Here is a 15,987-nt window from a genome sequence, read left to right as displayed (position 1 = left end):
ATTCATCACCAATATTACTCTTACACAAAGTACATATTCTATCATGCCTCGGGATATTTTGCCATCTGCCTGTTTCTATAGGCAGACGCAGATTTGAACACCTAAAGTGTGTGATCCAAAGCCTGCAATATTCGGGAAGTTTTAGCAGATATGTTTCTAAAGTAAAATCTTTTTTAAATATTGAGTAGAATTGACCTCGTGATGAATTTTCAATATTACTAAACCACTGTTGTACAAATTGATCACAAAGTATCTGTTTTAAGTACATTTTATCACAGTAGCCTGTTTGATTGGCAAAAATATATCCAATGCCAGTATCGTTTAATATTGCTTCTATACAATTTACCCATTTAAAGTTGTATTTAGATTTAGGCCTTAAACCAAGCATCAGTCTATACAATAAACTGCATAGTTTTGATTCATTATTTACAATTTTACACCAATATATAATCATTCTAATTTTCACCTTTATTTCAAGAGGAAATCTACCCAATTCTCCGTACACCATAAAATTAGGCGTAGTGTTTCTAACTTTCAGCGCCCTTTTGCAGAATTTCAAGTGAGTTTTTTCGATAATTTTCAGGTTTTCAAAGCCCCAAACTTCAGAACCATACAGTAAGATAGGTTCTATCATAGAATCAAAGAGTTTAAATTGTAGATCAATTGGTAAAGATTCATTCCGTATAATTTTGTAAATATAAAACAGTGCCTTTTGGGCTTGATCTACAAGTTTCTTCTTGGTATCAAAAAATGTACCATTATATTTGAAAATGACACCCAAATACGAATATGTATCAACAATTTCAAGTAAATCATTCTGCAGTGTAAATTTCAGATTTTGTTTAGTTTTCCTCTTGCTAAATACCATAACTTTGGTTTTCTTAACATTCACCTTCAGTTTCCAATTTTCACAGTACAACTGGAAAATATCCAAGGAATGTTGCAAGCCTTCTTTAGTTTCTGAAAAGATTACTGTATCATCAGCATACAGAATTACGAACAATTCAAAAAATATATGAAGTTCGTTTTCAAATTTTTCCTTTAAAAGTTCTAAAGGAATACCATCTAAATTTCTAAAATATTGTTCCAAATCGTTCAAGAAAATAGAAAATAAAAAAGGAGACAAGTTTTCCCCTTGCCTAACACCAATCAGACATGGAAAAAATTCTGATTGTTCACCATTATATTGAACACAAGATTTAATACCTTGATACATATTAAAGATAACTTTGAAACATTTCCCCTTGATTTCACTAAGGTGTAGTTTTTGCCATAATCCAGTTCTTAAAACAGTGTCAAAAGCTTTTCTAAAGTCAATAAATGTACAAAAAAGTTTTTTTCCAAAAGAAAAATATAATTCTACAAGTGCATGTAACACAAAAATATTATCTGTTGTTGCATATCCTTTCCTAAAACCAGCTTGATTTTCTGATATAAGCGCAATTTCATTCGCAAAAAAATTTAGTCTAGTATTAATAATAGAAGTGAATAATTTTCCCAAACAGCTGATAAGAGTAATAGCTCTAAAATTATCAGGATCTGTAGGATTGCCTTTATTTTTGAACACAGGTTTAATAATGCCATTTGTCCAAGAGTCTGGAATAATTCCAGTATCTAATACAATATTAAATAATTTACAATACAGTGACATAAAAACAGGTGGTGAATTTTTCAAAAATTCATTAAGTATTTTATCAGAACCAGGTGCCTTGTTATTTTTTAAATTTTTCATGGCTTCCAAGACTTCCAGTTCAGTAATACTTCCATTCAATATTTCATCATAAATGGGGTTACTAGATATCTGATTAATGTCAAGATCGGGTGCATGTATATCTTCTTCTTCACCCGCGTTTAAATCCTTAAAATAATCGTAAAATGTATTTATATCTATTGGTGGAGATTCTTTTTTAGTGTAAGACATTTTTTTTAGTGTTTTCCAAAATCCTTTTGTGTCATGCTTTGACAATGTTCTCAGCTCATTTGAACATTTGTCTTTATATTTGTGATAATTAACTTGTAGAATTTTTTTATATTCTCGAGCTGTGTGATTTAATACGGTTTTGTTTGCATCTGATTTTGCTTTATTGTATGTACTCTTGCTTTTATGAAATGCATCTCGTTTGATTCCACATTCTTTATTGAACCATGGTTTGTTTTCATGGTCGGGGTTGTGTAGTTTCTTTTTTGATTTACCAAATACAGTCTCAGCCGTGTCTAAAAGTACACGACCTAGGTCATTAACTAGACCGTTAACACTTTCACTGGTGGCTGTGTCAATTTCAATACTACTCAAAATATCATTTAACTGTTGTAATGAGCTACCTGTATCGTTTGTCAACACCTGAGTGAAATCGTCTGTTTTTGTACTGTCCCACCTGATGTAAGTATTACTGTTTATTGTATGATTATGCGAATTGTTTAATGAATTGCTCGAGGGAAACGAAAATGAAAAATTTAATCTATTGTGAACATCAGAAAACATAGGATTAAAATCAACAATACCGAAATCTGATGTTATATCAAACATACATGGAGACATAATTAAATAATCTACTAAACTTGCATCTTTACAAGTTGTACAACCAATATGTTTATCAGCAAATAATCTGCCATTACAAATATAAATACCACTTCTTTTACAAAGTTCTATTAACATATTACCATATTTATTTACTCTACCACGATCTTTACTACACCTCTCAAGAGGGATATCTTTATCTATAAGATGAAGGTATGAAAAAATATTATCATCATTATCATAAAAATCATTGACATCTAAAATTTCTAATAAGTTTTCGTCAGGAATAATGTAATCTGAGACAGTAGAAGTTCTGGCGTTAAAATCACCAATTAATACAATATTTTTTGTATCAGTTGAGTATTTAATTAATTCATCTTCAATTTCCAAAAACGACTCTTCAGAAGTATATCGTGTATTTTCGGGGGGTATATAAATACAACCTAGCAAAATGTTTTCTCGCAGGTTTGATATATTCTTTGAAATTTCTACCCACTGAACAAATTCAGATTCAGAATTTATAAAATTTAAAAATTTCGACAGGTGTTTTCTATAAACAACAACAATACCACCTGATTTCTTTTTACATTTTTTTCTATGTTTTGCATAAAAAGTATAATCGTGTGGTAATTTCAAGTCATCTAAATCATCAGTTTTAGTTTCAGTAAATATAAGAATGTCATAACTCTTTATTAATGTAGCAAAATCTGGATTCAACAATTTAGAATTAATACCACAAACGTTAAGATAGGTAAATTTTAAGTTGTCAACTGTCCAATTTAAAGGTCCATGATTGTCTGATGTGTTGTCCTAACTGTAATTTCCTCTACCGTTGTGTATTGGGTTAGGAGGCTCGTCACGGGATGGATTGTAAGGTTGTCCGTCTACCATTATTTGGTCGTAAATTAAGGAAGCTTTTGTACCTCGGCGCTGGAGTTCTTTAAGTTTAGGGATCAACGCTTTACGGCGATTGCTAATTTCGGTTGGATACTGTTGGTTCACTGAGAATTGTGGTTTAGTTTTAAGTTTATTGGGCACAGATTTACGTACACGTTCGTGGTCACGGTAATTTGTAAATCTAGCGATAATATTGCGAGGTTTTCCATCACGACGTTTTCTTAGTCTGTGCACGTTTTGAAATTGAATAGCATCTGCATTTGGGATTTCCAGTTCTTTTTCTATAAAGTTTTTAATCACTGCTTCTGTGTCTTCGTGATCATCATCAAGGGTCTGTTGAATTCCGCCAAAAATGAGGTTGTACTTCATAGAGTGACTCTGAAGTTTTAAGAAATCTTCCCTGACATTGTTTGAATCAACTTCTATATCTTGTGTATAGTTTTCTACCACTCGCATTCTATCAGAAATTTCGTGATGATGTTTTTCTTCAGTTTTTAAAATGTCATCATGCATTTTCTGTGTCTCCTTAATTTCATCTATCTCTTGCCTCATCCCTGTTAAATTTTGATCTATTGCTCCGAAACGGTCATCTAATTTTTTGTCAAGTTGAGAGAAGCGGTTAGTAAATTCCAAATCAAACCTTTCAAATCTTTGGTTCATCACATTTATTGACGAGAACAACATTTCCATAGTTATATGGGTACGTACACTATCACTTGAGACAGAAAATGGTTGGGATGCAAACGGAGGTTGTGGATTGTGATATGCAGGATATGTAATGTGACTGTCTGTTGGTATACTTGTACATTCAAACGTCTGGTTCATAGGATTATGTTGATATTGTGGTGGAATGGGCACACTTCTGTTAGATAAATTATGAGGTGTGCTAGTATGCAGAGTGTCATGAGCTTGGTTCAGTACTTGAGAAAAACTTTGTTGTTGTTGTTGAAAGGGCGACGCCATATTTGATTTTGTTTTGTTTGGAGGTGTAAAACCTGTTTGGCTACCAGTGCTCCTTGTTCTCTTTTGCCCCATTTAGATCAAGATGCATATTAAATGTTCAGTATATATCACTTTCGAAAACAAAATTCGTTTCAAATTCATGTTTTTCAATCAATACAGTCGAAATTTTGCGGGAGCTCTTGCATACCGACCTACTCACTCCGCCATGTTGTTTTAGATATAGGAAGATGTGGTGTGAGTGCCAATGAGACAACTCTCCATCCAAATAACAATTTGAAAATTAAACCATTATGCATATATAAGTAGAAATCCTGCTCAAAGTTTGAATTTTGAAATTATAGGCAAGTCATGATTTAAAATTATTTAGATTTAATGTAAAATGTTTTAACACAAGTTAAACTAAAATAAAGATAATTAAAAGTTTTCCTAAATGTAGTTCTAAATATTTATTGTTATCTATTGCCTGAGGGAAATAATTGAAAATATTTGGGGGTTTTTTAACTGTTGTTTCTACTTTTTGGTGGTTTTTTTTTTTATTTATCTTATTTAAAGTTTTAATTTTTAAATTATTGGTGTTAGTCGTTTCCGCCCTGCCTTTACATCGACAACAATGCCCGGCTTGCCTTTGCATTGACAGCAATGCCATGCACCATCCTAGGCATTGTTAACAGCTGCCCCCTAACATGTAAAGACCTAGAATCAGCTCTCACATACAGGTATGTTGTTTTTCTGTTGAAAGTCTAAGGGAAAAGATCAGTAAGCAGACCATGTTACATTACAGATGTTGTCCTTCCGTTGAATGTCTGAGGGAAAAGATCAGTAAACAGACTATGTTTCCAACCTACTTCTTATTACAATCATTGGTTTGGTTGCTTCTTAATTCTTAAAATACAATTATTTTTTATGAGTGACTGCTGTGCATAATGCAAAAGAAATTGATTGTAAAATGTATACACTTCGTTTATATAATATTCCTGTTATAATATCTAAAACAAAACGTCAAACAGAAATGTAAAAGAAGATTAAAAACGGGGGATGGCCTAAACAAATGGAGCAGTTTTGACTGGATGAAAAGCATGTTAATTATTTGGACTATCATCTTTCTGACTTTAATTATAATTACATCTTTTGATTGTTGATTATTAGCTCAAATATTACCTAACAATTATCTTTTGGTTAAACATGTATATTTCTACTAATCCGATAAAGGACTTCGTATCTACGTGTCAATGACAGTTTTATCAGATTATCTTAACAATGGACAATAATTGCTTAATCTGTAGTTACATATGAAAAAGAAGGTGTGGTATGATTGCAATGAACATGTATTTCTTAAATATTCTGTTTTTTACACTTCTTAAAAATTATTGATATTCAAGTTTAAAATGTTCTATATGCTTTTCATCCGGTCATACAGTCACTAAGTACCTTTGCCGTGAATACACAGATAGACAATAACAGTGTATTGATTTTCATTTTAATATTTATAAGATTGCCCATTTTTTAATTTAAACAGATTAGAAAAAAACATGACATTCGTCATACAAATTAAAAATGGAAATGAAGACTTGTATTCATTCTAATTTGTTATGCACAAAAACAATTGGAGGAAACGACAACTACACATATTAAAATATGTTTTGCGTGGAATTCCAAAAATATACGAAATAATACAGGAGTTTCGTCAGTCGAAGCAGTTTATCTACTAAACTTGACCCCTGTTGTGTTCACTTATCGCTACACTGCGACGATGCGAAGCTGCAGATAGAACGGCGGACCAGTTTATTTATCTACATGCCGTGATCACTATGACTAATTGCATAAAACCACTTAAGCTTAGACATCCAATCATAGTACTGATTTATCGTATAGAACATATAGGAAAAGCTGTCCATTCGAATCAAATTTAAACTTAAAAAGCTTTAGGCCTCAAAACTGAGGAAAATCGTTGTGAGTTTTAACCCAGTTCGGGGAACCCTTGCTGCTTACTATTCTTTTGAAAACTATGCTGCTATTCAAGTTATTTGAAATAACTTGTAAATAGCTATGGTACCTTATAGTAATACTACTTCGTAATAAACCAATCTCTCGGAGGTTTTTTTTATAAACAAATAATGATTTATAGCCGATTACATTGAGTGTGTAGGGAAAAGTAGAATCATTGGTTAGCTTGCTTGTTAGCTTAATCGCGAAGTCATTATTAGGTTAGGTACACTACCCTTCTTTAAGAGTAGACTACTTAGAAAGGAGGGTAGTATACCTTTGCTTAATAATGACTGCTAGTCTATAAAGATGTTGTGTCACACATATTCCGAACGAAAAATGAATATTCCCAATCTTCTGCTCCTACCAAACGTTACCTTGGATTTTCACTGTGTCCGTTGAGGGTTTTTTGTTGTCCTTTTTTGTCTGATGCGTAAAAAACTTATCAGTAATTTAATTGCAAAAACCATAAACTCGACTATCAAGCGGAATATTATCCGTGGGAGAAAAAGAAAATGCGCACATAAAAAGCATCTCTTTTTTATTAATCACCATTTTTTCATTTTAATTGCCATCATAGCCAGGAAACTGAATATAACTCGTTCATAAGATGATCCAATACTTTAATTTCGTCACATAGTTATTTTCTCTTAATACTGACTGTTATTCGTCACGAATAAGAGTCCCTCTGACGATGGAAATGTTTGAAGTCTGAATCAAAGGCTTTGTGTATTTCCAAATCTTTCATGCTGTAAGAACTTGCTGCTGACAAAATGCTGGTAAAAGTTTTCCTTGACTTTGCACAATGACTCCCTCCAATAAGTTCGGAGCTTTCGAAGTCTTCCTTGTGTCCATTTGCGTTAACTGGGATATCGCGCATGCTCATAATGGCTGCTACGTATGCTTCCATACTCTCTGGTCCGCCATCATCTGAGCTGTCACTTTTATGTCTGGAATACCGTTTATCTGAATCTGTTCGTTTTACATTAGAATGACGTTTGTACAATATCGTCTCACCTGAGATAAATAAATGAAATAAAAGTTATGAACCCCTAGGTTTTTGTTTATTTCGTTGAATTGCATTTTTGTTACCGCTTAGCCCACTTTTCGTTTTATTAGCTAGTATATCAATATTGTTTGCAAAACAACAGTAAATGCAAATAAGGAAATACAATTTATTAAGTACTACATAATTATGTACTCTGCATTATTTTGTTCAAGACAAACCACTATCTCACTTTTTATACAAATAATTATTTTTTTTTATTTTTGTCTTATGACGAACTGTTTATTCAGTCGAAAACGGTAACATGCATATGGTGATAAATGCCTGAACTTGTGCGACTAGCGAAAAGTAAAATCACAAAACTTCTAAACTCCGAGAAACATTCAAAACGGAAAATCCCTTATAATCGAATGGCAAAATCAAAAGCTCAAATATATCAAATGAATGGATAACAACTGTTATATTCCTGACTTGGTACAGGCATTTTCTTATGTAGACAATGGTGGACCATGGTTTTATAGCTAGCTAATTAACATCCCACTTGTATGACAGTCGCATCATATTCCATAATAATGACAACGAAGAATGAACAAAACAAACATTTCGGGGCCTTTTATAGCTGACAATGCGGTATGGGCTTTGCTAATTGTTTAAGGCCGTACGGTGACCAATAGTTGTTAATTTCTGTCTACTTTTGGTCTCTTGTGCAGAGTTGTTTCATTGGCAATCATACCACATCTTCTTTTTTATATAGAAATAATAGGTAAAAATGTCAATAATAGGAGTACAGCAGTCAACATTGTTTTATAATCTTAAAACAAGCAAATATGTAACAAGGAAGCACAAAAAGGTATATATCAAAATGCTTTTCTATAAAAGCAGTAATTCTTTGTATTAATATTATGGTTCTGTTCTACTCCATAAAGTAGGGTCTATAAACAAGAAATTTGAATAATTTAAAAAAAGGATGGTTAATTTACGTGCAATGGTAATATCCACTGCATATATAATTCATGATTCATATTTTAAAAAGATTCAACTTTGAGCAGACCAATTGTTTTCTTAGCCTTCTGATATACGAGGGTCTCCATTTCTGTATTCTTTAATTTTTTATATAACTTTTCTCTATTCTTTATAAATTTTGTCTGTTATTAGCTATTCTTTATATCTATCGATGCAGGACGTTTGCGCTTTTTCATAGGACATTTGCGCTTTTATTTTTGGACACTTGCGCTTCAAATCATAGGACATTTGTGCTTTTAAAAAATGGACATATGCGCTTTTTACATAGGACATTTGCGCTGTTGCAATATTTGGTTTTCATGACTGTCCTCCTCTTTTATCCGGGTACATTAAGTTTAAAAAACATTGCATAGAACATCTCTTAGCACATTGATATTATGTTAAAAAGTTTATATACAGCTAAAACTAGGAATAGAAAACATTATAAAGACATGGAAACACGTACAGTCATCACAGGTCAGTTTTTAGCTTGATATCTGAAGCCCAAGGACTAAACAAAGATATCTGACAGGTATTTCGCCCATAGTTCAAATAAATAATCATGTTTTTCAATTCTGCATCTAGGGTGCCTTTTTCATTAATATAACAAATCGTAATGTAAATCAACGACTGTTGTTAAATGATACTCTTCAAGGTTTTTGTAGCAGAATGGGTGAGTAGAACTGTTCTTTAAAGTGGCCATGGAAGGATTATGCACCATTTGTCGTAATAAATAAATGTGAAATATAAGTTAAATTCATCTACATAATATAACTCCTCATTGAAATTACAGGTGGACGACTATAGGTAAAAAGCGCACGTGTCCGGTCAATTTAATACAGGTGATACAAAATTTAAAGCGCAAATGTCCTATGATAATCGTTTAACAGGTAAAAAAGCGCAAACGTCCTGTGCCCATATCTATAAGCACCCCCTTATTTTCCACTCAATATTTTTTCTCTATTCTATATATGGATGTGCTCTGCACATTTTGTCCATAATCATAATTAATCTATATTCTGTAAACCATATCCACACCCTCCTAAATGTTGCGTTTTTCTTGTCGAAGCACAAAAATTAATGTCAATTTTTAAATCTTTAATATGGCAAATCTTCCAATTGAACCGACGAGTTCATGCACTTATCGTAAACTAACTATAGTGGAGACTATCATGTATTGGGTGTTTATTATCCAACACACAATCAAAAACCCAAGAAAACTTACTGTCGATCTGGTTTCTGGTTTCTAAGGTAACATGCGTATTGAAATGTGTAGATCCTGCAGCGACAATTAAACTGTCAGATCCGCATGTCTGCAAAATACAAAATAATTTGTAATGGAAAATTAGGTTCCAAGTACTGATATGATCGTCCTTATCAGTACATGATGCAAAGTATCTATTATGTTCACATTCATGCACATGAAACAATTCTGAAAGGCGTAGGCCCGGTAAGACATTTTGGGCATAAATCTAGGGTTTTACAAAGTTGATGATAATGAAAGTTTTAGCATTTTTTTTTTAAAGTAGATTGCTATTGTAAAATACACTTGTCTAAAATGGAAGTGACCGCAATTATGGTCAGTCTTAATATTTATTTTTGATAGTACATAACATTTTATCTCAACATAACATCACATTAGCTTTTATTTCACGTGACTTTTTTTAATGCAGTACAAAGAAAAATAGTTCAAAGTAAGTTGTCAGATTTTTAAAAAAGATAAAAGTATTTTTGCGCCTTTTGGGAAAACAACATTTGTGGTGAACTGTGAACATAGGATAAAGTAAACTCTTGCCAGTATTCCCTTTATGATACTACCACTGTACCATACCTAAAATAGTTTGGGGCCTACAACTGATTTACTGCATTTTCACTTTTACTACATTTGTAATAGAAAATGGCTTACTGCGGATGCGTATTGTTGAGAAATGTGAGCATGTTCCATGCATAACTCTTTGTGGTCTTCCTTTTTGTCATTTCTCACCAATTTATGACACACGTCACAATATGATTGCCAATTCTTCCTTGGACAAGCGCGCTCATGTGTCCCCCATGTTGATCTGTAGGACATATACGAAAATATTAATAAGACTGCTTAATATACAATATATAACTTGAATGCATTTCATATAGCATTTATTGCTTGTGTGAAGATTTTAATGTTGTCTTTGCTATTCCTTATTTCATTGCCATAACAGAATGAACCGTTTTGGCGCTTCGCGCTTAATACCACCTACTATATCGACGTCAATTTGCTTTGCAATCTAAGACTTTAAGATAGATAAAAAAAAGGTATTGTTCTCAATATGATCTTTGAACAATAAACAATAATAAACACACAATTGACCGTTTGCAACAGTTACCTAGCTATGGTCAAACAATTAGACCTATGAAATTAAAAGCAACCATAGCACTGTTAACCCTTCCGAAGCACTAGATGTGATATCGAATCGTGACATTTGTTCAGAAGCCATCTTGTGTGTTTAACCCCGCCACATTATTTATATATGTGCCTGTCCCAAGTCAGAAGCCTGTAATTCAGTGATTGTTGTTTGTTTATGTGTTACATATTTGTTTTCTTTGAAATTCATAGTTTTTACATAAATAAGTCCGTTTTCTCGTTTGAATTGTTTTACATTGTCTTATCGGGGCCTTTTATAGCTGACTATGCGGTATGGGCTTTGCTCATTGTTGAAGGCCGTACGATGACCTATAGTTGTTAATGTCTTTATCTTTTTAGTCTTTTGTGGATAGTTGACAATCAAACCTCATCTTCTTTTTTACATGTATATTGTGTGTATACTTTTTATTTTGGTATTAAATGATGTTAATTTTTTTCTTAAAATAAATTAAAATAATTTTACCTTGGAACCATCAATCCGCATAATGGACATATCTTCATCGTCTGACATCTTTTTATGTGGGAATTAAGTTTTTTGAAAGGAAATTTTCTCCCACAAAACTCACACTGTGACATTCGAAAAGGGCATGATGCTATATGAATTTGTATATTAATTCGTTTGTCTCTTGTTCTACATCCCCTTCCAGAATTTGCACAACTGATATTTGCATGTAAGCACATTGACTTGTGTTGTAAAATTTTGTATCTTTTCATGGTTAAACCACAGCCTATATTTGGACAAGAGACGTCCGCCAGTAAACAAGCGTCCAAGTGAAAAGGCTCTTCTTCACGAAGCATCGTCTTTTTACAAAGCTTGCATTTTGTTTCAGACTTTACACAAAACTTTTCATGCTCATGCAAGTCTTTTTCCGTCATTGCTTGACCACATTTATTGCAAAGAATGAAAGCAAATGAACAGTTCTCTGAATGTTTGGAAGCGTTCTCTCCTGTAAGTCGTTGGTCACATCCAAAATGGTGGTTTGGGCAAATAATGGAACGGTGTTTACATTTTAACAAGTGTTGTTCTATTTGATATCTTCTGATTTTCTCTCCACATCCAACTGATGGACAAGTTATCCAGGTGTGAAGACATTCATCGACATGTTTATCGACACACCATTTGGGATGAAACGTCTGACAATTTTTGTTTGGACACTTAATTGGTCTATATCTGCATATGTCTGCATGGCTTATAAATCTGGTGAATTCTCTTCCACTGCAAGCAAACGAACAATGGCCGTACCGGCAGTTTAGAAAGCAATGTTTTAATACACCCGTTAATCGCCATAGTTGAAATGGATTGATGTTGTGTTTTAACTGATTTGAAGCTTTTTCTTTCAATGCCGATTTCTTTACTTTTTCGACAATATTACGCGTCCACGTAAGTGTTTTTATTCCATTCCATCTTATTCGTCTAAATTTTGGTGGTGGTTCTAAAATAGAATAAAATGATAATTGTAAGAAGCACGAAACGTGATACAAAAGGGTTTAAACTCCTTGACAAAGTTTCCGTTAGTACTTGGTTGCACATTTTAGATCGAAATCATTTGGTAAGACTTATACCCAAGCAATTACGTTAAACTTTATAAAAAAACACTACTCATTATGATCTACCACAACATTCAATTTTCTTTTGAGAATAATTAAACATGAACTTTTAACTATGGCAAAATTTGAATTCCATTGTTTATTGTTCGTAAATTACTCAATGGAGTCTACGAAGGCAAAAGTTGTTTGATTGTTCATACCATATGACTTGGTTTTGATCAATAAAACCCTGTACTAGCTGTAAAAAAAAAGTTGTTATCTTTCCATTGAGTTGTAGAGTTGTAGTTAGGCAAAGCAACACAGTGTCTAAATACCACACTCAAACTCATAATGATCACACAATCTAACCAAAACATGAAATAACAAGCTACAATCTGGTTTTGCATTTGTACTGAACGCAGTCTCTTTCTCAGGTAGACTAAGTGTTGTTTGTGATAATATGTTGTTTAAGCCGGATTGCACTAAGTTGGACGAGCTGGTAGAGAAAAATGGGTAACTATTTAGTGGGGCTTCAGTGTTTTACAGTTTTCAATCCAGATCTATAAAACATCATCGAAGGGTTGCTTACTTGATGATGTTCATGACTTGTTGATATAGACTTGTATTAATATTTTTTCCCATTCTCAAATTTTTATTCCCTATTTTGTGTAAAGATAACTCCCCTTAAAGTTTTCAATAAAGATCCTGAAAACAGCACAGATAGAACAGTGCAACTGCTAATATGTAGTTGTTTGGGGGAATTTCCCCAACATTTTACAGGAACATTATAATAAAAAATAAAATGTGAATTAAATTTCGTTTTCAATCTATCTCTTTCGAACTTCAAACAAAGATTTACAAACCTATTTCATTTCTCCACCTCTCACTAAGGAGGTTTTTTTTCCTAAACCATTCTTCTTTTTCTATTTCATTTATTTCAAAAAGGTTTGTGTAGGCCATATGAAACTGTTTTTGTTTTTGTTTATTATGTTTCATGTTTACATACTTGTGTACCCTATTATTATGTCCTTTTTTATATGCAATACCTTTTGTAATAATAAATGTAGTAATCGATGTGTACAAATATCTCTATGTGAAATATATACGTAAACTTGTTGTATTAACTTATCATGATATTACAATTACTTCCTTTTCCTTATGTACTTAAACTTAACAATCCTTTAAATAAAATGAATAAAGGAGACAACAACCAAACAAAACAAACACCTACACCAGCATATAGATTCAAGTAAGGTTTACAAGTCAGTGTCACATGTGTTCTAGGTAACAAGTTGATATGATTTCAATTTCGATGAAAACTATATGTACCTTATCAAAATAAAATAAAACAAACATAAATAAGAGAATTATTGTATTTACGAACAGAGTATATACAAAATATTACCTAGCATGGCTTTCGTAAGTCGAGCAATGGCTTGCGTCTGGTACATCATATGACTTGATCTGCAAGGTGCGTATTTCCAGACATAGATGCAGTTTAAAACCTTAAGATATCTGGGTATTTTACATGGCTGAAGGATGATTGGTAACACTCGATGGATTCCTTTCGTTTTCATGTACTTCCAAATAGCAAGATTGGCCATAAACATACACAACTCATCAGACAGAAAATTCTTTGTGATAAAAAGCATGGTAATCTTGGACTGTTCTATTCCTTGTTCGATAAGACCGCGCATGATTGGTTGTCCTGGTAACCCATCTCGATCAGGGTTGTAGAACAAACAATTGTTATTCTCGAAGGGCTGTAACAAGCCGTTCACCAATCCACTATCATCTTCACTATAACTGGCAAAGACATGGTATTGTTTGTCTTGGAGTTGTAGAAAGCTCTTCCATTTACTTTTCATTGTGTCTGTGTTTATCTAAAATTGTTGTTTAACACTCAAATTAATACGGAAATACAAAAATATAAGTGTTCTTTAAAAAGGCATATTCAGAAAGAAATTGTGTACTCTCATAAGTGCATGCTATTACAATTTGATATTTTTTATCAAACAGATCCTGTTAAATCTATACTGAGTAATAATAACGGTGTGCCTACGTTGGGAACATTTTTTTATGACAGATTACATATGTCGGCATGACAAATCATTCATCGAAATTCCAAAACAAAAAGGTGATCATATTTTTGCTCAATGATGTGTTTCTTAAAACCTCTTAACATCCCCCCCTCCAAAAAAAAATTGTATAAATTAAAAATCGAAAACACATAGAACAAAATTGGACTCTAAAGTAAATATATTTTTTTATATAACTGTTTATCTGTGTAAAGGTCGTGTGATTTTAGATTATGGTATATTTGAAATTATGCATTTTAATCAGATAAACACACAACGTTACATCTTTTAACTTAGTCAATACACACACAAAAGATACATACTTCTTACCTGTGGTATATTTATCAACATCCGATATACATGTATTATTTCTAACCGAAAATAATTATCCCATACTTATTTTACAAATATTTAACTTAAAAATATTTAAAAAAGATAAGAACATATATTAACAAACTTACATCACTAGTTTTATCCGAGGTCGTTTTTAGATCAAAATGAAGATTAAAGTAATGAAAACCTAGATTATCCCTCAAGGATTACCCAACCACCAAATTTCGTGATATCCTGAATACTTCCTAGTTGTTAAAATAGTACAGAGTTATCCTTCCTGATACGTTGAGCTGACGAGAACTTATCATTTTGTAGTATTTGATAAGCTCATAAGCTGTAAAAGAGGGACGAAAGATACCAAAGGGATAGTCAAACTCCTAAATCTAAAACAAACTGACAACGCCATGGCTTAAAAATAATAAAGACAAACAGAAAAACAATAGTACACGTGACACAACATAGAAAACTAAAGAATAAACAACACGAACCCCATCAAAAACCAGGGGTGATCTCAGATGCTCCGGAAGGGTAAGCAGATCCTGCTCCACAGTAAGCAGATCCAGCTCCACAGTAAATGTATAAATTAAACGTTTGAGTATGACCTTACTAGCAAAGGATGGCTAGCTTGAGGAAAGTCAGGATACAGTTCTTCACCCTGCGTCTTTAAATCTGTAGTAAGTTGCAATATCAATCTGATGAAAAGGTCATAGCCAATGGAGGTTGGACATGGTATTTGATATATCTTTATTTGTAGCAGGGCAACACCATCTTTATACTGGTATTGATAACATTCACTTGACACACCTTTTCGGGTAGAAACCATTGCATGGGTGGTGCTGTGAACGCATTTACCGATAACGGTTTACCTTTAAAATTGCATGTTGTATTTGCATAACTATGATGATCTGACAATATTGAAATTCTGTGCTGTTATAATGCGCAAGTGTCTGGCTCATCAAACAGTGTGATTTTTTATTCAAAGCTACAGATGTTCAACATGTAAATTTAAGGTCCTTTTTGTACATGTAATTTCCCCCGCATTGAACAAAACAAGAACTTGCTGATGTTCTACATTTATATTAAATCCATATACTCAATATATGCATGATGGAAGACGTCAGTGTTTCCAGAAGAAACAACCGACATTCAGCATAAAAAGTGGCAATCTAAGTCAAATAAGTTCGGAGTTTTATCTTATCATGAGCTTGGTTCAAACTCATAACTGTTGACAGGCTAGCGATAAGTAGATTAAATGCTTGCATGAATACATGAATACTTT

General features: G+C 32.7%; 1 protein-coding gene across 1 annotated transcript; it reads right to left on the bottom strand.

The window, feature by feature from the left end:
• Positions 1–6,885: 6,885 nt before the first annotated feature.
• On the bottom strand, positions 6,886–14,935 carry LOC134727000 (uncharacterized). The gene is made up of 6 exons (XM_063591391.1): positions 14,837–14,935; positions 13,703–14,180; positions 11,234–12,203; positions 10,276–10,429; positions 9,595–9,682; positions 6,886–7,378 (listed from the first exon to the last, which is right to left on the bottom strand). The coding sequence occupies exons 2-6, from the start codon at positions 14,163–14,165 to the stop codon at positions 7,032–7,034; spliced, it is 2,022 nt and encodes a 673-aa protein (XP_063447461.1). The 5' UTR covers positions 14,166–14,180; positions 14,837–14,935; the 3' UTR covers positions 6,886–7,031.
• Between the last annotated feature and the right edge of the window lie 1,052 nt (positions 14,936–15,987).

Source organism: Mytilus trossulus, chromosome 1 (genome assembly GCF_036588685.1).
Source record: "Mytilus trossulus isolate FHL-02 chromosome 1, PNRI_Mtr1.1.1.hap1, whole genome shotgun sequence".
Lineage (NCBI taxonomy): Eukaryota > Metazoa > Mollusca > Bivalvia > Mytilida > Mytilidae > Mytilus > Mytilus trossulus.
This window is presented reverse-complemented; position numbering and strand designations above follow the sequence as displayed.